At 34.2% G+C, this 22,292-nt stretch overlaps 2 protein-coding genes and 1 long non-coding RNA gene across 3 annotated transcripts; 1 reads left to right on the plus strand and 2 right to left on the minus strand.

Moving 5' to 3' along the window:
* Positions 1–2,109: 2,109 nt before the first annotated feature.
* Positions 2,110–3,014, minus strand: LOC110713272 (ATP-dependent DNA helicase PIF6-like). Its single transcript, XM_021891729.1, has 3 exons — positions 2,924–3,014; positions 2,801–2,854; positions 2,110–2,501 (listed from the first exon to the last, which is right to left on the minus strand). Exons 1-3 carry the CDS (start codon positions 3,012–3,014, stop codon positions 2,110–2,112), a joined length of 537 nt encoding a protein of 178 aa, XP_021747421.1.
* A 2,075-nt stretch (positions 3,015–5,089) lies between these two features.
* On the minus strand, positions 5,090–7,513 carry LOC110713139. The gene is made up of 2 exons (XR_002509778.1): positions 6,185–7,513; positions 5,090–5,670 (listed from the first exon to the last, which is right to left on the minus strand). It is a non-coding gene; the product is annotated as an uncharacterized LOC110713139 (long non-coding RNA).
* A 5,571-nt stretch (positions 7,514–13,084) lies between these two features.
* LOC110713137 (vacuolar cation/proton exchanger 3-like) lies at positions 13,085–22,026 on the plus strand. Its single transcript, XM_021891607.1, has 12 exons — positions 13,085–13,706; positions 15,034–15,300; positions 15,705–15,772; positions 15,865–15,893; positions 16,350–16,546; positions 16,652–16,864; positions 17,278–17,412; positions 19,612–19,728; positions 19,813–19,866; positions 20,555–20,671; positions 21,010–21,103; positions 21,605–22,026. Exons 2-12 carry the CDS (start codon positions 15,034–15,036, stop codon positions 21,613–21,615), a joined length of 1,302 nt encoding a protein of 433 aa, XP_021747299.1. The 5' UTR covers positions 13,085–13,706; the 3' UTR covers positions 21,616–22,026.
* The last annotated feature ends 266 nt before the right edge of the window (positions 22,027–22,292 follow it).

Consider the following 22,292-nt stretch of genomic DNA (forward strand, 5'->3'; position numbering starts at 1 on the left):
TACAAAATACCATTACTTTTGATACATATATTTCTTTTCTTAATTTCTAAAGCAAAAGTAAACTTCTTACACATAGTTTGTTCCCTTTTTTTCTTAGCTTACTATCCGCGCTTCACAAGTTATATAGGGGATAAAGCATAACCTATTTTATAATAATACGTTATACATGATCTACTGTTTATAATACTGATTTTGTAACTTAATATGTTTATAATTTCACTATCTTCCTTCACTAAACTAAGGTTGTAGGAGAATTTTTCTTCAGATGGGTCTCTTAAAATTCTGGTATGTCATCATTGGTGAATTCTGAGTTACTTTTTTTAGTTGTCTTTCCTTCATCTGCATTTGTCACAAGAGCATTTAGAGATCGCTTCTTCTATGTTGCTCTTCCTCCAGTAGGTTCGTTATCTTTGTTTGACAGGCATTGTTGTTTCACAGAACTACCATGCATTTTAACAACTGCAAAAACTTTGCTTACAATAGGGCTTGCATCAGGTAGTGGTTTGTGATGCTTGTATGAATTTTGAAATGAACTTTCCATCAATGTGCTTGAACATGCAAGATCAGCTACTTGGCTAACCATTTCTTTTGAGATAAAAATTTGTGGAAGACTCTGTGTAGAAAGTACATATCTTACTCTTAAAGAGATCATATAGATACTATATCAGAGTATAGAAATACTTGTACTTCATTAATATTTTAAACAGCAAAACATAATAATAATAATATGTGAAGAAATTATTTTTTGATTAAATTGGTGTACATATTATATAAGTAGAATGATAAACTAACATATCTTGTACGGCTATTTCATTAAATGCCACTGAGCAACTTAAAAATTCACCAAATGCCATCGGATTTTTCAGAATTCACCGAATGCCACCCCAATTTTTTAAAAATTCATCGGGTACCATATAAATGACCAACGGCCGTTAACTCCGTTAGTCATTAGGGTTAATCATGACACTTGTCATGATACGATTGGACCATTTATCTAAATTCATAAAAATTTAAAAAAAAATACAAAAAGAAGTTAAAAAAAATACAAAAAATTAAATTTTTTTTTTAAAAAAACTAAAAATTAAAAAAAATACCCAAAATTTTCCCAGCCACCGCCAAACCCTAGCCCCTCCCCTCATCTCGCCGGAAAATGTTTGGTCACCACCTTAACCATCAACAATCGGCCGGCCAACCCTTTAGTTCCCCACCTGACCCACCGCCGACCCCCAAAACCTCCCTCACAAACTGCCCCGACCCAATAAAACCGCAAACACGAGCATCACCCACCCAAAAACCACCTACACAGCCGCCCCGACCCCAAAAACCACCAGTAAAAAGCCCCTCTTCCCTTCTCCCACCGTCGAAACTAACGATTTCGAGGGTGGGGAAAGGGAGGAGGGGCTTTTTAATGGTGGTTTTTGGGGTTGGGGTGGATGTGTGGGTGATTTTGGGTCGGGGCGGGAAGTGTGGGTGGTTTTAGGGGTCGGCGGTGGGTCAGATGGGGCGCTGAAGGGCCAGCCGACCGATTTTTGGTGGTTAAGGTGGTGGCCGACCGTTTTCAGGCGAGATAAGGGGAGGGGCTAGGGTTTGGCGGTGGTGGGGTTGGTTGGGAAAATTTTGGGGTTTTTTTTTAAATTTTTTTGTTTTTTTTAAATTTTTTGTTTTTTTTTTTAATTTTTATGAATTAAGATAAATGGTCCATTATATCATGACATGTGTCATGATTAACCCCTAATTACTAACGGAGTTAACGGCCGTTGGTCATTAGTGGGACCTATTGAATTTTTAAAAAAACTGGGTGGCATTTGGTGAATTCTGAAAAGTCCGATGGCATTTGGTGAATTTTTAAATTGCTCAGTGGCATTTTGTGAAATAGTCGTATCTTTTATAACTCAGTACTATACAAGTATTCTATTTTACTTTTTTCATTAGTACCTATAGCATATCTTGTATCAAAAAATCTTACAACTTAATGGTGTTCAATTATCAGTTTATACTAATAATATTAAAAGAAAAACATAAATTATATAGGAGTACATATATTGGAAATATTACTTCACATATATCTATTGTTACATAAATATAAAGATATATTGAATTACAAGAACTTCATAAAACTTCAGCTGGGTTAATAATTCTAGCTAGTCTTAACACTTCATAACAAACTATATTTTTAGTACATGTTGGAGCAAATTCTGCAGGAGGTCGAGCTGCAAAAACCGTAACATCTTTTTGTTTTTTATAACGTGAAAGAGAAACATATAATTGTCCATGTGAGAAACAAGGACAAGGAAGATACACAGACACTCGATTTAAAGTTTTCCCTTGAGATTTATTTATTGTCATTGCAAAGCTGAGCTTCAATGGAAATTGTTTCCTCTCAAATTGAAATGGATATTTTGCTGAAGCAGAAGGGTGCAAATTAATCCGAGGTATAAATACATGATTCCCCTTATATTGTCCAACTGCAATAACACATTGAACAATATTTGGAAAGAACTCTGTGCATATGAGACTTGTTCCATTACAGAAACCAGCAAATGGAAGTAAATTCCTTAATAGAATTAAAGGGAATTTTTTTTAAGCACAAGTTCATGAGGACTTAAGCCACTAGGACAAAGCTTATTTAAAAACTCTGTAGGATACACATCACATGTATCACTTAAATTCATATCAAAATTTTTATATACAACACGATCTCTAGGTAATTGAACTATAAGTGAACTATTTATTGCATAAACACTATCATTTAAAGGAGTAAGGATTGCTCTCTCTGTAAAAAGACTGCTATCAAAATTACCTGTACTAAATTCTGGAAAAACAGCTTTAATTACTTCTGATTCAGGGTCCTCATCTGGTGTAAAAGGGTGACAAATATCCCCAGGTAAATGAACATATGTATTTTTTATTTGCTAGAGCTGACCATTTCCAAGAGCAAGCAAGAATGAAGAAAATTCAGGATCTTCCTTTGCTCTTTGATTTTCTATTAATTTGAACTTTAAAAGCTGAGCCATATTTATGATGTAACTATGCTAGCTTGTACTACTTCTCTTTGATTTTTAAGAGGTACTACTTGTAACACTTGACGAAAGTCACCTCCAAGAACAACCAATTTTCCTCCAAACAGCTCCTGATTTCCACATAAATCTGGAGCAATAAATCCAGAGATTCTAAGTTGCTTTTGTTATCCATTGAAGCTTCATCCCATATAATTAGTGTAGTTTCTAGTAAAAGTGCTGCTAAACTCCCTTGCTTTAGAACATCACACACCAATGAATTTTCAATGTATATTGGTATTTTAAATCTTGAATGATTCGTTCTTCTAGATGGAATATTAGCTGCAGCAATACCAGAAATAGTTGTCAACAAAACAATCTTGTTCATTAATCTGACTTCTACATATAAAGCATCATACGGAAACGTTTTGTCATTGCCTCCTGGTCCGTCTATGAATAAGGCAATTGATTTTCCTAATCACACTACATGTTCCATTATGGATGAAAAAGCATTGAGTTGTGCAGGATTTAGATGATCAATACAAGACTGAGGAATAGGTGCATCTAAAGCATCAATGATATCTTTCGTTCAATGAAATTCATCTTCTTCAGCTAAACATTACTCTCCCGATCCCATATTACGTAGTGATTTACCCATAGCTTCAAGATACTGCTCAACAAATCTGATAGTCAATTTTTTAATTATGTCAACATTTCCTTGGTGTTGATATGCAAAATCTTCAGGTAAATCTATGAAATATTTGCACCATAATTGATAAGGATATTTAGGTTGACAAAACAAGCATGAGTGTAGTTACAAATAACCTGCATAGAGCAATCGATAACTGGCTATCTTTAGCTTCAGACATACATAAATCACCTATATCATCTTCTTCAAGTAATCCCAACTTTAAAGCAGCTTCCTGAAATGTAGCGCATACATGTCCATTTGCAGTCCGAAGGTCTTCAAAGGATGTAGGACTTTTGACATTTATCAAAAGCAATATGAGGAAAACCGTTCTCCTTCAGCTGGATAAACAAAAGCTAATATGCCTACTACCATTATATTTCTCTGTCGTTCTTTCCATTCTTTAGTAATACATCCCGTCGATAGTGTTCATAGAAGTCTACATACAAATACTCTAGGTCACCATTGGATATATATAAATTGGAAAATAGACAATGGTTAGTATATATTATTACTATTGTAGATAGGAAAAGTAGCTTAAGTGTTAATGTTAAGAATTGATCGAATTAGCTTGTTATTTAATGGTAATCAAACATTTCTAATTTTTCTACTATCAAATAATAGTGGTTCAAGTTGGTTGAATTCACAATTAATTAGATTGGTTGATAGGCGTGTCGCGTACCTAACAAAAATAAACCTAACTGGACCACTACTATGTAGACGGGCAAGCAAGGGTCGGATCCCAAGAGACTATGGTTCAACTAATTAAATAGACTCAAACAATTACTAAGCAAGTAACCAAATCAAATAAATGAGAATCAATATCTAAAGGACTAGTTAAAACGATTAAATCTAAATAAAATGACAATTTAATGCTAAAAACATCCAAGATCAAGCTTCACCACGAATACAATTAATGCAATAGTCGTTCTACCCCTAACACATAATTTAATTGATTAAAGAGGAAAAGTAATCCATGAATAATACCAATAGTCTCTCCCGAGTTATCAATGACTTCTCTAATCACAATCAAGCCTACTTCCGTGGAATCATGTAAATTAGAGACCTTAAGCACATTACTCTAACTTCCTAATCATCCATTCAACTACTCCCGTAATGAACTTCAAACTCTTAATTGATTTATTCAAATCCGTCAAAACCCAACTCCCGTTGCGATTAAAACAAAGGATTAATAACAATACCAATTATCCCTAATCTAGTATTGACATAAGCATAATCAATTACAATTATTATTAGAGAATTTAAAGAATTAAAACATGCATTAATCATATCCGGGTTCCGCTAGATCTTGGAATAAAGAAACTACTCACACATATTAACGAAAGCAAAAGCAATATTCAATGAAGAAAACATGATTAATAAGCAATTAAAAGTAAAAGAAGAATTAAAGATGAATACCAATTTCTTGAATGAAGAAAAGTACCAATTGTTGATGAATAAAGATTAAAACTTGAAAGTAGAATGTAATCTAGATCTAGAGAGAATATTAGGGTTCTAATGAAGGTTTAAAAGCTAGAATATAATAACTAAGTATGTTAAGTCGGGGTTTACAGAGGGTATTTATATCCCTTAATAAAGAAATCCCGAAAAATAACAAAACGGACTTCGCGAAACTCCGCCCGGTCAGACCGGGCAAAGCCGCCCGGTCGGACGCGAGAAACATCAAGTAGAAAATCTGACTTTCGGAGCCTATAATGTTGATAACTTCACTTGCCCGGTCTGCCCGAGCAACCTTGCCCTGCTAGGGCAACGGGGGTAAGATACATCTATGTACTACTTTACTCTTCTCTTCTCCTTACTTAATTTCCTTCTTCGCCCTGGTTGCCAGGGCGATGTTGCCCTCCAGGGCGGACACGGGTAAAATTCTTCTCCATCTTAATAAGCTTTCGTGGCTATCCAAAACTAGTCCAAATCATCCGGAAATCTTCATATGCCTACAAAATCAATTAAATAGACCAAGCCACACTAGAGAGGAGAATATTAGCGAGAAATAGCTCCGTAAAGCTTAGAAATCATACGAACATAGCTATAAAATGAGGGTAAAATATGGTATAGAACGTGCACATCATTGGTTTCTCTTAAATTCATTGTTTGTTATCAGTCATTACTGACTATAATTTAATAAAATTCTTTATTTATGTACATGCTCTGTACCTTAGCTCAGGCTACACTTGTATAGGTTAAGTAAAAAAAACAAATACTATGTTAGTAAGAAGTCTAAATTATATTCACACAAATTAATGGTAATGCTCATTATCAAAAGAAAGATTAGAAGCAAGGTGTGACACCTAATCTGATTGAAAAATTCACCAAAATGCAATTTTTAAAACCTTTTAACATTTTAAATCATTAAAAATGCACTCAATTTAAGCATCAAAATGAATTTAGATCAACTACAAATAAAAGATGACAAAAATAATCAATAAAATGCAATAGTTAAGATGTGATGCTATGTGTTATACTACTAATATGAACATACCTGGTACAGCAGCATTAGCTGAACTGCATTAGTGGATGTGAAGTATTAGAGTTTTTGAGAGTTGAGAGATGATGATAGTGGAAGAGAGGTTTTGTCAGAGAGTTTTAAGAGAGAGAAACGTGAAGTGGAGGCTAAGAGAGTGAAAGTGAAAGTGAATTATTTTAGGGTTCATAATAAAAAAAAGGGTTTTATATTGGGCCTATCTTTTACTTGGGCTACAGAGTGATAAGAGTATTGAATTTAAAAAACAAAAAAAAACTAATTCTAACCCCTAACCGGGTACCCACCGGATACTGGGTCCAATAATCTGGGACCCATAACTGGAATTGGTTGTAATCGGGTCCTTATTTTTGGACCCGGACTCAGAACCAGTTCAACTAGTTCCGGATCTGGACCCGGCGGTTCCAAATCGATTTCGGTTCTGGAACTGGATACCCAGATTTTTTGCTCACCCCTAGTTGTATCCTTGTGGCGCGCAACTCTTCTTGTGCTAGCTCGTGGCTCCTTGCATGAAGCTTAGCTTCTCTCCTAGCGCTCTCATGCATCCCTATGGACGACGCTCTCGTGGTGATGCTCGCGAGGAGGGCAACCCTTAAACTTCACAAAATTACGTGTTCATCACCAAAATCAATGAGAGCGCAATCGTGAGAGCGTGGCAACTTAAACTTTGAAACTTCACCTACAAAATACAAATAAAAATAAGGGAGGAAACAAAATGAAATAAAACTAAACTAAAACCACAAATTAAGAACAAAATCAGGAAAAACTTATAAAACTAAGGAAAAATTGCCCTAAATTATCCGACCTTTGCCTCATCCGCTCAAAATAATCCCACCTATTGATTATTTTTTAATAATCCGACCTTTATACCTATTTCGCTTTAAATGGTCCCAACTGGTCACCTAACTTGTTATTACAAGTTACTAGACACGTGTCGGTATAGGATTGATAAAAAAATAAAAAAAAAACAGAAAAAAAAATCAAAAAAATCCCAAAACCAAAATCCGGCAGCCCTAGCCACCGGCTTTCCGGCCACCATCTCCTTCCCCTCACCGAATCCGACCACCAAATCCATTCCCCTTCCCGATTCCGGCAAATCCCTCCAAGTTTTTGGCCAGCCTGACTCTAGCAGCAGCTCGCAAACCACCAAGTAGCAGCGCTACTACTACTCCTTCGCAAACCGCCGACAAACATCATTAGAGCAGCCGCTTCGACGCCCACAAATTAGCCCACAAACTAACCTCCCTCATCCTCCGTCCCCTAATTTCGGCTTCGCCGACCTCCCCCATCCCCTGATTCTGCCCATCCAACCTCCCCCGTCCCTTGATTTCCCGATGTCGAATCCCCCTGCCTGATTCATCCCGTTTTCAGGGATTTATCGATTTAGTTTGGCGGGTTTTCGAATGGTTAAGTTTATTGGTTAATGGGGTTGGGTTGGCTGGGAGGGTGGGTGGGTGGGATTCCAGTCAGTGTGATCTTCGTGGCGGTGGTTTCGGGTTTAGGGGGATGGTGGTTGTAGGGTTTGGGTTTGGGTGATGGTGGGGATGGTGGTGGCTTAGGTGGTGGTGTTTTTTGTGTTTTTTTTTATACACTTTTTTGTTTTTTTTTACCAATCAGGTAGCTACACATATCAATTAAACTTAAAAAAATAAAAATTACCTACTCAACCGGTTCCTGGTAAAATGGGACCATTAAAAAAGATAAGGGGGTAAAGGTGGGATTATTTTTAGCGGATGGGCTAAAGGTGGGATTATTCTGGGCAATTTTTCCTAAAACTAATTGAAAACCAAAATAAGTTATTAAAACGGAAAATCAAAGAAAACTAAGAAAATTAATTGAAAATAAAGAAATAAAATATAGAAAAAGGACCTAAATGTATTCTTTTGAGTGCCGTAAATGATGCTCATCACAAGGTAAGTTGTGTGATGATAGGTGAAAGCATGTTAATGTGTTTTATTTACGCTTATGTACTTAGCTTTGCTGATTGTGTGTTGTATGTTTGTTTGGCCTTGTCTTTACTTTGACCCTACAATGACCCATTTCTAATGGAGAGTAGTGGGGATAAGTGGCGAGAAGTTTTTCAGGTGATGAAGCATATTCATGATGGGCATGAGTGAAGAGCACATCATGCTTAGTTTCCATAAGTTTATGATGTGGTTTATTGCTTTGATAATTTTATTATATTATGCTTATGAGACTAACGCAAAGGTTTTTAATTTGGTTTGGTAATGAGGGCCTACAATGGTTCCAAGTTGTAGGTTGATTTTGTTTTACTTCGGTTTGACTTTACTTTCGTTTTGTTGATTTTTAAAGTTGAATTGTTTTGAATGTTTTTAAAGGTAGTCTTCCGATGTGTGTCTTTGATAGTTGCCTTAGTCGTTTTCACGGTGGCGGTAATGTCTTAGATTTTCCTATTTTAAGTTTTAAAAGAGCAAAACAGGTGTTTTAAAGGAAAGGAATTTCTAGGGTGTTACCAAGTGGTATCAAAGCCAAGTTGAGATTTTATAACCACTAAAGCCAAAATTGTGTTTTAAAGTGTTTTGTTTTGAAACTTGGCCAAGTGTTTATTTAATTGAGTAATTTCTAAAGTAAGTTATTTTATTTATTTTGTTTTAAGAAGATCAAATATTTTATTTAATTATTTTAAAAATCCAAAAAAAATTTTAAGGGATGAGGTCCGAATTTTTATTTTTATTGGGACATTCAAATTTTTTTTAAGGAATATCCGATTTTTTTTTATTTTGGCCGAATTTTCTTGGCCCTCATTCAAAGGTTATTTTCGAAAATTGTTTTAAAAAGAGGAATCAAAAATATTTTTGTTTAGTTTGTTCATTTTGCATGAAAGCAAGGATTGAGGTAGGTATTATGTGTTAAAAGCTTTTAAAAGCATGTTGGTGAGTTTGGATAGGAAAGAATTTGGGCATATAAGTTAGAAATGCCATTTAAACCAGGTAATTTAAACCAGAACTAATCAACCTGGCATTCATCATCTCCTTAAGAAATCTATTTTTCCTTTCAGCAATGCCATTTTGTTGGGGAGTAAAAGGAGCAAGAAGGTTCATGGATAATTCCATTTTTCTCACAAAGTTCTTTTAGAAAGGTGGTTAGATACTCTCCCACCCCCCCGGTCTGACCTAAGTATTTTAATCTTACAGTCCAATTGATTCTCAACTTTAGCTTTATATATTAAAAACATGTTTTTCGCCTACGGTATTCTTAAAGTCAGCTAAGTCCGTATGAACCAATTCAAGCAATCAGTTTGTCTACTAATTACAGGTTTGAATGGTTTCTTGGAATGTTTAGCTTAAACACATAATTCACATTTATGACCATTACAAAGTAGACTAGGAATTAAATACATGTTTTGCAAGCGTTTCACAGAATCATGATTTACATGTCCTAATATAGCATGCCAAAGATAAAAAGTCTCAACAATATAAGAAGAAGAAGAAGCTTTATTAATAGAATTAGCAACAAATACATTTTCTAAAATAAATAGCCCACTCGACAGATATCAGTTCCCCACAATTCCCCATTACGAGATAACACTAACTTATCGCCTTCAAAAACAAGTTTCACACCAGCCTTGTTAAGAAGAGCACCAGAAATTAAATTTCTACGAAGGGAAGGGACATACAAAACATTTTGCAAAGATAAAGACTTTCAAGAATTTAATTTAAGGAGGAATTTTCTTTTATTTAGAACTTCCGAACTGCTAGAATTGCCCATGAACACCTGATCAACTTTGGCAAACTTATGGAACTCAGTGAAAAGGTCTTTATTCAAACATAAATGCTTGGTGGCTCCGGTGTCAATGACCCATTCTGCTTTGTTGTCGACATGATTGATTTCAGAAACTACGACAACAATGACATCATTGGATTCTTCAGCAATATGGCTTGGTTCTTGTTCTGGTCTGATTTCTTCCCATTGTTAGATACATCTTTGCGGTTGTAGCATTGCCATGCCTTGCGACCTTGCTTTCCACAGACATAGCAACCATCATTACTCTTTTTCGATTTGTTGTTTATCTTGAAATTTTTGCTCTTTTTGTTTTGAACACCAAGGGGCATCTGATATTGGTTCTTCTTGGAATTTATAGCAGCTTTGTTTTGTTTTTTGAACCTGTCATATTTTGGAACAAAAGATTCCACAATGTTTAGCTTTAGAAAAAAGTTCATAAGGGGTAGAATCCTTATCCTTAAGGCGATTGGCTTCTTTAATCTTCATATGACCGACGAGCTCCTCAAGTGACATATCCTTCTTCTTGTGTTTGAGATGGTTGCGGTAGTTGGACCACAAATCAGGGAGCTTCTCGATCTAAACATTGGCTTGCACACCTCGCACATCTTCATACCCTCAACCATAATGTTAGCAACCAGGTTCTCGTACTCATGAACTTACTCCATGATCGGCTTGTCATCAGATCAACAATCTTGAATTTTTGCCACTTTCCCATTGCATACTTCTTCTTTCCTGCATCATCATTCCCATATTTCTTCTCAAGAGTCTCCCAAACAAATTTGGCAGATTTGTGTGCTGATGAAGAGATCAAACAGCGGGTTGGACATGTGACTCAAAAGATGACCTCGAACAAACTTCTTATGCTTCTCACATTTAGCGATCTATTCGTCTATGGCAGAAGATGAAGCAGCAGCGGTACCTCCGAAATCAGGCGAACTGGACAGTCACGAACAAGAACATAATCGACCTCCAATTACTCGAAGAAAATTAACAGCTTATGAGACCAATGTTTATAGTTAATCCCATCAAGGGGTTCAAGATTTGGAAGATCGGGAAGGGTTTTTGAGATCGAAAAATCCATGATCTGAAATTACCATAAGAATTTTGCTTCTAAATTGTAGGTTGAATATACTGTAAAATCATTGTGGGCGAATTTATTTAATGTATGTGTAAAGTTGTGACGTGTTTAGAACACTATCTTAATTAGAAGCAACATTCACCTCGACTATGGTGCAATCGGAGATGGCGTTGCCCCCCCAAGATTTAACACAACGATCTCTCTTAATGTGCACTCAAAAGGAGAGATTAGGAACTCGAAAAGATCAGTTTATAAAGATGAAGAAAACCGTAACTAATGGATAGCCCAATAAGGTAGGCACGCCACACCGCATACGTGCCACGAACCGAACCGGCCGGATGGTGGCGGTGCGCTCGCGGGGATGCCCCCTTCTAACCCACAACAATAGGGAAAGCACTTCAAACATCAAAGTATAAACACACATATTTAAACCTAGTAAAACCTTCCTTATCCCACCAATATGGTACAAAGAGTTTTCCTCCAAAATAATGAACTTCCTTAGCATTATTTCCAACAAAATTAATAGACATATTCTAGTTTATCCATTTTAGAAAGTGATGGTGAAGGAAACATCGTTCTCATTCTTCTTCGAAATGTGTTACCTCAAGGAAAATAAGAAATGAAATAAAAGCCTCAATAATAATTAGGGACAAGGTGTTTAATGACGAAGATATTGAAAATCTTTTTACTTTTTTTATTAAAGATATAAAAATTGAAGCTTCACGTAATGCCTATTTCTAATACATGAAGCTTCATTTATTAACTATATGAAGAAATATATCTAACATTTAACCAAATTGTTTTATATTACACAGCTCCAGAATAATCACATCCCCTACATTGCTCTATTAATAGATTCAGCCCCGTAGCAAGCCCAGGGCAGGTGGGGCAACCGCCCTGGGCCCATCACACTTAAGCTCAATTTAGTTATAATCAAGGCCCCAAATTATGTAATTGGAATAAATAAATAAGTACTCCATGCATGTTCAGTAATTCTCAATGGTTTTCAAAGTAGATTAAAGTCATTAAATACATCATTCCCTTGATTTTCGGTCCTTTTAGTTTTCTATAATTAAATTTATTGAATATTTTAAAATTTTAATTTATGGAGTAATATACTCCGTAGTACTACGATCTCCTTAAATTAGTTTTTCCAAAACCTACCCAAAGTCAAAGTAGTCCCTAATAAATATGCTAATTAACTATGAATATCTCTTAAATTTTCAATGGTGCGCAATATCAATTCTGTTTGGCTTCGGCTGTCTATCAGTCACTCTCATCAATTCAAATTATGTTATATTTTCTAATAGTTCAAGTTTCATGTTCAATTTATCAATTTGTTCATTTTAAAACTTTTATCTCTTGTGTTTTTTTATATAATTAATATAATTTGTTCAAAAAAATAATTAATACTCCGTATAATTTGTGTTTGATGATTTTAATTTAATTTTGTAAGTTTTTTATTGGACAAATTGAATTTAATCAAGAAAAATAAAATAAGCAACAATAATTAGTTTCATTTAGTTTGTCTTCTTTTTCTTTGGCGTGGAATAAAATGATGAATAGAAGTATGGAACAATGGCTTCTTATTATTTGCTCTTATAAATAAAACAAATGATTTGACTTTCTACTTACACGATTCATCAGTTCATGGCTACATACATCAAATTATTTTTTTTTAAAAAAAATAAACACTTTGTACTTTTTTTTTAGTAGGAAAATTCCGATAACTTAACAATACATCACTAAAATATTTACTACGCAGTACATTTGTATCTTTTATTTTTCAGATTTGATATTAGAATTTCAGAGTTCAAATTGAAGTGGTTAGTCTTTTTTCTTAAAAAAAAAAAAAAAGACGAAATTATAAAATATGAGTAATTTTTTTTTGGTGCAAATAAAATACGAGTAATTTTCTTAAGGGCTTGCCCCTCGTGATTTAGGGCCTCATATCATATATTCGCCCCAGGCCACCAATATCTCAGAAACGGGCCTGAATAGATTTAACAAATCATACACATTATTTTAATAAAAAAAAATTATTCTACTTATTTAGAACGAAATTTCATTTCATTAACGATCATTATTAATTATTGCTCAGACTTCATTAATTGACCTTAAAGTTCTTTAAAAAATAAAAATTTTAAAAACATAAAATAATAGCCGTTTCTCTCTCATCCATGAGATCCCTCTTGCCTCCCAAATGTCTAGTAGTCTGGTCCTAAAGTTTGCTCTAATAACCGTCAAAGTTAGACGAGAAAAGACTAAACAACTAAAAAAAATCTTAATTAAATCCCCCTAAAATATTTTTAATTACTAAAAAAAGAATCTTAAATACTGTACTTAGTTTCAAACCCACTTTGATTATTAATAATTCTATTCAATTTCAATGGGGGTTATTTCGTGGAAGCTTCACATTGACAGAGCTACCCATCTTCTTCTTCCTTCATTACCAACGACTTCTATTTCTTTCAAATCTTAGAATTTATTTCACTATTATTCTCAACTTCATTGATTCAATTAAACAAGAAAATACCCATCAAAAAATTAAGGGTCTTTTTATTTTTCTTACATTTTTTGTGGGATTTTGTTGTTGTTTGAAGTGCTTTGAAGTTTGCTTAATATTGATTACTGAAGAAACAAAAGAGCAGTCAAAAATCATAACTTTGAAGCACCCACCAAGTTTCATTTGGTAAAGAGGTAGTAGAAGTTGTTCTTATAATTTTATTTTCTGTTTTTATTTCTATAAAGTATAGTTCACGATTTGGTCAGATTAATAATAAATTTGACTTTGGTTTTTTGTATTTATGTGTTTTAAGTTGATCTGATTTAGCTTGTGATTTAGGGTATCTAGATTTGATCAACATTGACTTTATTATACTTAACTTTATAACTAAGAATTGAATTTGCTTATTCATTTTGTGGGGTTTTCTTGGTTCAGTGTTAAGTACTGAAGTTTGTAGTACATTTGCTAAGTTCTTTACTTCATTAAAACTTGAGGGCGTCTCAACTGACTTTGTTATAGCTATCACATTAATGGTATGATATTGAAGTTTATTGTACAAAAGTATGTCTGAAGCTGTACAATGAACTTCTGGACGGACTTTGCTAGATATTTGCTTTTAAATTTGCAATCGATCTAATTCTTGTCCATGACTTCAATGTTTTGCGGTCATATGCGATGTGATAATTTCTCTTTCGTTTCAATTGCTTGTTTGATGTATCATTTTGTTTCTCGACTCGTGTATTCTTTGTATCTGTGGAATGTAACTGTAGGTGTATTTCAGACGTATGCTTTTGCCTGATTGATAAGAATGTCAACAGATGTTTATCCATTAATCACTTTTGGTTCATGTAGTCAGACCCCATTTATGGGATTAAGGCTTTGATTGATTAATTGATTGTTTACTGGATAGCAATTTAGCAATTTATGTAGGAACATGTTTGTGTACCGAGGTATTAATATGATATCTAGTTGACAATGCTTGACAGTACAATTTCAGGATAGTTTTGTAATGTGAGAGAATGCCCTTTAGACTTCATTGCATTCGATACCTTAAGTTCAATGTTAGTTGATTAATGTATGTCTTTCCTTTGTGCATACTTTTTCCTTAGTCTTTATACTGCATACATGACCTATTTAATAAGGGTGAAATTATGTTCTAATGCCAATGTTTGTATCTTAATTTGCATTCTATACTATTTACTTTGGTTTTGTTATTACATCAAATGATACTCTCTTGTAAAAAAAACAAATTACGATAGAATAACAATTCTAGAATAGGTGTCACAGACTCACTATCTGATTTAAAAGTATAGTTTGTATGTAATAGAAGTACAAGTTATTAATCCCTTACAAAATGGGCTTTGTATCATGGAATGACAGTGATTCGATCTCATTACACTTAGGTCTCGGAACAATCAATGTCTTAAAAGATTCCGGATGCATTGCGTTTGTTGTAATGCAACATGTTGCGTTCTTCCCATCATGCACCTGGATTATATCAGTCAAATTTGCTTTTTGCAGATGGAATCAGTTGATGGCAAGTTAGACCTTGAGTTTGGTGAGGACATTCCGCTTAGCTCTTCAAAATCCAGCAAAAAGGGGTTGCACCCTCTAGAATTTGAAACATCTTCTACGATTCCAAGAGAAGTTCCAAATTCACATTTATTAAAGAAGCTGCGTGTCAGCCCTTTTAGAAGTATACACACGGTTGTAATAAAAGCTAAAATAAATGTGCTTCTACCGTTTGGCCCTTTGGCAATATTGCTACACTATTTGACTGATAAACATGTAAGCAGTACATTTCTTCATGTTAGTCCGTGTTTTTGTTCAAAATAATTTGTTACATTGTGCCAATGACTCATTGTTATAAATTCAAGATTTAGCATGATTTCACAACATACCTTTGTATAAGAATTTTTCAATTCCATCATCTCTTTATCATTCATTTACAACAAAGACATACTCCTTTCTTTTTGATAACTTTTTCTGGACATTCAAAAGTAGGACTTGTTACTATTGTTTTTAGATGAAGGTATTGTATGAAAAGCAATCTTCCATTGTTACTGTCTATGTAATTGCTTTTCCTGAGTTCATCCAAATTGACAGTATTGCTGTCACTTGACATGTCATATTTTCTGTTATAGTGATGGTTTGTATACTGATATTACTTATGGGACTTGTATGGATTTCAGGGGTGGATCTTCTTTTTAAGTTTGTTAGGCATCACCCCTTTGGCCGAGCGTTTGGGTTATGCAACAGAGTACGCATGTTCTGTTTTATTGAGCTCACTAATTCCTCAATTTTGCAAATAATTGATTATTAATGGATGCTACTCCTTGATTTATGATGCAGGCAGCTTGCTTTTTATACAGGCCCTACAGGTAATTAAAAACTGTAATTTCCACCTTCAAAGATATTTCCTCCATGGCTCCATGTCTAAAGCTTTTAAGACTTCGATTTCTGGCACTATTCACAAACTCCATCTTGACTATTGTATGTATTTTAGACCATAAAAAAAATTAAAAAAAATAAAATATTCACATGGGGTCTTAATAGATTCATCTCAATCTTTTTTTTTCCCCAGAATATCAACTCTTTGTATATTTTACAAATTAATAGTTAGTGATCTTATAATCAAAGTGTTACATTGGCAATCATAAAAAAGGTAAAGTGTCAAGAACCTTTAGAGATAAAAGTAGGTCAGTTTCTTTTGGTGTTTGTTCATTCTGGTTCATACTTCTATACTGGATTCAGTATACTGTTGGGAGAGCAATATGAGTCTTGTATATTCATACTGCATTAGACTTGGTGGACTTACTAGAGTTATTGGCATGCAGTGGGAGGTTTGTTAAATGCCACATTTGGCAATGCTACAGAGATGATTATTTCTATATATGCATTGAAGATTGGTATGATCAGAGTGGTTCAACAATCTTTACTGGGCTCCATCTTGTCGAATATGCTATTAGTTCTTGGATGTGCCTTTTTCACTGGTGGGGTTGTTCATCATCCAAAAATCCAGAGTTTTGACAAGGTATTTTATAAGTGGATTATCAACTTGAAATATGATGTATTAGTTTATCTCTTAGATGTATCTTTCAAGACAATGTATTGATTACTAGTGTAACTTTTGCTGCAGTCTGCAGCTGTAATGAACTCTGGCTTGTTGTTAATGGCTGTGATGGGTATAACATTTCCAGCTGTGCTCCATTTTACACATACTGAGGTGCATCGTGGCAAATCAGAGCTTTCCCTTTCAAGATTTAGTAGTGGTATCATGCTGGTGGCATATGCAAGTTACCTATACTTTCAGCTAAGAAGTCAACACAATCTCTATGATCCAATTGATGGGGTAGGTTTGCAATATCTATGTTCCTTTTTTTTACAGTTGATGATGAAATTTTATTATCTGATAAATCTTGTCTATGCCAAAAACCGATAATTTGTTTGTAGGACTGAGGAGATATTCTGTGTACTGTACGTCTGTACATACTACATGCTAGTGGGTAGCTGGCCAAGTATCTTCTATAAAGGATAAAATCATCTTTATCCTTTATATCTTTTTATCTTATGTTCTTTATTGTTTTTATTGCATATTTATCAAGGCTTTTGTGTCTATGGTGGGGTTGGAAGGCTTAAGCATGCACAGCCTTAGATTTATGATTGTCTGAAAGACTTATTCTGTTTAATGGTGTTTATTACTTAACTGAAGATACTCAGGTTACTATGATACCTTTCACATTTTAACTCCTGTAAATGATATAGGAAGTGGTCAATACTGTAGAAGAATCTGATGATGAGGAAGCTCCGGAGATAACTTACTGGGAAGCAATTTCCTGGCTTGCTATTTTGACCTTATGGGTGTCAGTATTATCTGGATATCTTGTTGATGCTATACAGGTAATTCTTTACATCTATTTATAGATATTTCATGAAAGTAATGTTAGCTCTTAATTTTTACTGGTGCATGGCTTTTATGGATATGGTCTGCTGATTTTGAAGGAAGGTGGGGCTCAAAACCTTTTTCTTTAGTAGGGAACCAGGGGTGGGGTCGTGGGGAGTTGGTAGGCTTATACCAAATCAATGTGTGTTTTTATCTATAATGGGTATGTAAGCATAAAGAATTCTGCCTTTTGTAGTTTTCCATCTGGACTATCTACTGCACAATTTCTTTTCCTACCAATTTAGCACACTCTACAATTGCACACCAGCGAAGGTGTGCTGAAGGCTTGGTTGAGGAGGCCATAATCAGTCGTTGAGAGCGCTCAAGGCACACTGTAGTGTAGAACCTAGGAACTTAGTGCCTTCGTGAGGCATGCCCCTCATCGTGGTGGAATTTATAAAATAAAAGATTCTTTGTGTAAAACCAGGTTGCAGACAGTGCAGTCTGGGGAAATTATGCAGCCACTCAATTTTGGATTTCTATGGTTAAAAAAATTAAAAAGAGCGATGATAGGTCTTTGCATCGCTTTGATAACATCCACCCAGGCCAACATTGAACCTATTGTGCAATGAAATACCTCACTGCTGAGATAACACTGTTACAGACTTTATGAGAGAAAACATTTTAAATAATTTGTGAAATGTTGTAGATTAAGGGAAGGCATGAGAAGGTGAAATCATAAGAAAAAAGCAACACAAAAGAGCTCTGTTGACTAGTAAAGCAACTGTTCGGGAATAGACTCCCCAAGAAAAACCCTGCTTGAAAATCCATGAGCTTTGCAAAATTTCCTCTAGGGATTGGAGTATGTGGTATGTCTTTAAAATAATTGAACGAAGCTATGTTTGATGATCCTCCATCAAGCTCTTCTTGGTCTTGCTGCAGTTCTTTGTAATTAAAACCTCTGCATTTGAATGTGATGGTTTCATTATTATCATGCCCAAAACATGTGAGTCTTATCCAGTGGCGGATCCAGGAATCCTAATTAGAGGTAGCACTGGACAATTAAAAAAAATAACGTTGTTGTAACGTAACGTAATACAATCAGCCAAACAAACTATGTTATATTTTGGATATAATGTGTTTTGTAGCCGTATTATAATTAACAATCAAATTAAGCATTTATATTGACAAGTTTTTTTTCTTTCATATAATTTATATTCTTGATATCGATTATACTATATAAATTTTTCACCCATTTATTATTTTATTTTGTAAGTCAAAGTTGCATATGAATATATACTGAAAACTTTGTTATAAATTTTTCCTTGTGCACGTATGCTAATGTAAATTTTGACTGAAAATATCTTTAATAATAAAAAAATTATAACAATTGAATATTAAAAAAAACTTCGTTGAGACGATTCCAACAATATCCACATGACTATATCTATTCTGATGTATAAATCACAAACATTATTCAAAAGTCAAAACATTTCATTTACTTAAATATAGATGGAGTATGTTTTTTTATATTCATTTTAGTGTAAATTTTCATACTAATATAAACAAGATATAATAATGGCCAAATAAATGCAATAAATATTATATAATGAAATTGAGAAGAATGTCATCGAATATAACGGAGAGAATATTTCATATTAATATAAGGATTGTTTATAAAAGGTGTGAAAACTAAAAAAAAAAAAAATAAAAAAAAATCTTGGAAACATAGTACTAGCTTATCCTTGTGCTGATGTAAGTAGAGGAAAGTGGAAATTCATTTGGGTTAAAAGCAAAAAAATATGCTAAGGGGTCTCGAACCCCTGACCTCAACAAACAAAACTCTCCTTACAACTCCCTTACCACTGAAGCAATGCTGAAGATAGTAAACATATATACAGATTGTAATCTTTATATAAATATAAAGGGCGCTTTTTTCATAAAATCAGATTTTGTTTTTTTTTTTCCTGGGGTAGCACGTGCCCCCCCCCCCCCCAGGCGTCAACGTGGATCCGCCTCTGGTCTTATCAGTCTGTAAGTTGTCTTCATGTTTTGAATAATTAGGTAGATTTGATTCTATGCATATAAGCTCTTCCATAAAGAACTATCTTTCTAAGAGATTCATTTGTGATCTTTGGCGTGTAATGTCGAATTGTTGAACTGATGGATAATGATGCAGTCAGACAACATTTTTAATTTACTCGAACCTTTTTCAGGGTGCATCTGACTCGTGGAATATGCCCGTTGCTTTTATTAGTGTGATTCTACTTCCAATTGTGGGGAATGCTGCTGAGCATGCTAGTGCAATCATGTTTGCTGTAAAGGATAAGCTTGTAAGTTCTGAATCTCACTCTATACTCCGTCTTGTGCGTCTACTGACTTTAATAACTCACGATGATACTCCATGGATTATGTAGGACATCAGTCTTGGAGTAGCAATTGGCTCTTCTACACAAATATCAATGTTTGTGGTAAGTTGACATACGAATGGGATATGATTAGTTTGTTACAGACCATTTTATATGTTTTATGCTATACGTGTTACTTCAGTCTAGCGAACATGTGAGTATCTTTAATCTTGTTAAATTCTTATGACATCATTTTCTTGTGTTTTAATGATCTTTTAATCTTGAAAAGACAATTTTGAGTTTATTGATAGAAGTCATTATATATGTTAACTTGGAGAGTTATTTTTCTTTGCTTGTAAAATAAAATTGGGTTTGAAGGTTCCAGTGTACTTTATGACAGTTTGCACATGCCATATATAGAGGTGATTTAATCTTTTATACTATGAGGAGATTTCATTTATACTTCTCTGTTGGATATTAGTAAGCATTTCATAGATATTTCTCAACCTAGTCAAATGATGCTCCATATAAAAGCTTAAAAGCATTGATAATCTACCTCAAAGGCTCTCCTGTTATAGCCACTACTCGGATTGTCAAAGACCCAGTGATTTTGTGGCTTCACTTTGATGTTTTTCAGTAGTTGCCTATCTGTTTCTGCATCAATGAATGGCTATGTGTTAGTTTTATTTGGTCTTTTTTTGGAAAAGCTTGTGTCTCTGCAGAACTGACTCATAAAGTGAGAAAGTATCTTTACTCAACTACAGACCTCTGGGGAGGATTACTTATGATGATGGTACCCTTGATTTTGCAGATTCCCTTTTGTGTGATAGTTGGTTGGATGATGGGCCAGCCCATGGATCTGAACTTTCAACTTTTCGAGACTGCTACTCTTTTTGTGACTGTTCTAGTGGTTGCATTTATGCTTCAGGTTTGCCATCTGCTTTAATCTAGTTATTTATTCTCCTAATCAAGTTTTATCACCACTAAATTTGAATGAAAAGCTTCAATAACAATAAGAACTTTGTTGTAGTATGTAAATGTAAAAAGCAAATTTTTCATTCCATTCCACAGTAATTGTCGTCATAATTAAAACTCAAAGCTTGTGCTAGAAAATAACATTTACCAAAATGGCCCTGATTGTTATTCTACTAATCGGCCTATTAACTAGTTGTGGGTGTATCAGTAGAAAATAATTTGAAGTACAATAACAAGGAGCAAATAATCTAATACTGGATTGATACTGATCTATTTTGTCAATTGTTTCAGGAAGGAACTTCAAATTATTTTAAAGGCTTGATGCTTGTGCTGTGCTATCTTATTGTTGCGGCCAGCTTTTTTGTACATAATGATGTTAAGGAAGGTATGGGCCTAATAATTGCGCTATATTTGTTATCGTCAAATTCCATTTGTGATAATACAGGGTCTTATTGCTCGTAACTAATGCCTTAGTATTGAACATTTACATGTATGATGTTTCCTGTCAAAATATATAATTATATATTGATATGTAAGGGAGAAAAGAAAAGGAAGAGTTTTAACAGTCACCACCCTTGTGATATATCTTTGGGATTTGTAAAGTTTAAAGTAAAAGGGCTAAACTATTTCACATGGAAATTTTAAAAACTATTTCTGAAGGTGGCTAAACTTTGATTTATTGAATAGTCTAATATTTTTGTAAATTGAGCCTGTAATATGTGTATGTAACAATTGGCAGTAGTCAAAAGCACACTGGTGTATGCTTCTTTTTCTCCTGTATGTATTGTTGGTAAACTAGAGATCTTTCAAGTGTTTGGGGACTTTTCTACTATGATGGGAATCCTATGTCTGGCCTTTGATAATAACTCCCTGCTACATGTTGCAGATGAAAACTGAACTGCTAACCACTAATCAGCGACGAAGAACTTGCATATCCCAGGAAATAAATGCCTCAATACGTCCAAACTTTTGAAATTTTGTCATTTATACTGGCATTGTCTCCTGGTGCAAACAGTTCGGGTGTTCCAAGAGTCACCTAGAGGAAGGAAAAAGGTTCTATTGCTGCTTTCTGATGCAAAATTCCAATTTTTGTTGTAAGATGTCATTCTCGTTGTGCGTCCAGGAATGTCTATAAACTGATCTTATACGGTCAACTAGCTTTTTGTTAATTAACACACGGTTTACACCGTCTAGTTAAGGTGTTGCTTGAACCCAAACTGACCAAACGCAAGTGTAATTTTCTGGGGTGAATCAATCAGGAGAAAAATTAATGATAGTAATACAGGGTAACATTTTTTTCATTTTTAATTCATTTGTTGGCTATATGAATAAATTATTTTTATTCATTACAAAAATAAGCCTATTATATAAATAAACAATAGGATATTATATATATGTCTAAATATCATGCATCATCAAAAGGGTTTACATGACCTTTTTATTAATAAAAAATCAAAAAAATTGTCCTAAAATTTTATTAACAATCTAGGTATCGCTTGTACTCAAAACTAGTATCATATCATATCATCACTAATATAAAGTCTGTCTCGTAGCTAGGTCACGAGACATCGACA

Source organism: Chenopodium quinoa, unplaced genomic scaffold, assembly GCF_001683475.1.
Source record: "Chenopodium quinoa cultivar QQ74 unplaced genomic scaffold, ASM168347v1, whole genome shotgun sequence".
NCBI lineage: Eukaryota > Viridiplantae > Streptophyta > Magnoliopsida > Caryophyllales > Amaranthaceae > Chenopodium > Chenopodium quinoa.

Coding starts and splice junctions, on each gene's coding strand:
- LOC110713272 (XM_021891729.1), bottom strand. CDS start 3,014: ATGGCTCAGCTTTTAAAGTTCAAATTAATAGAAAATCAAAGAGCAAAG. Junction 2,855..2,923: donor CTTGCTTGCTCTTGGAAATG/GTCAGCTCTAGC, acceptor CTTTTACACCAG/ATGAGGACCCTGAATCAGAA. Junction 2,502..2,800: donor TTTTCCAGAATTTAGTACAG/GTAATTTTGATA, acceptor TCATATGCACAG/AGTTCTTTCCAAATATTGTT.
- LOC110713137 (XM_021891607.1), top strand. CDS start 15,034: ATGGAATCAGTTGATGGCAAGTTAGACCTTGAGTTTGGTGAGGACATT. Junction 16,865..17,277: donor TCTATGATCCAATTGATGGG/GTAGGTTTGCAA, acceptor TAAATGATATAG/GAAGTGGTCAATACTGTAGA. Junction 19,867..20,554: donor CACAAATATCAATGTTTGTG/GTAAGTTGACAT, acceptor TTGATTTTGCAG/ATTCCCTTTTGTGTGATAGT.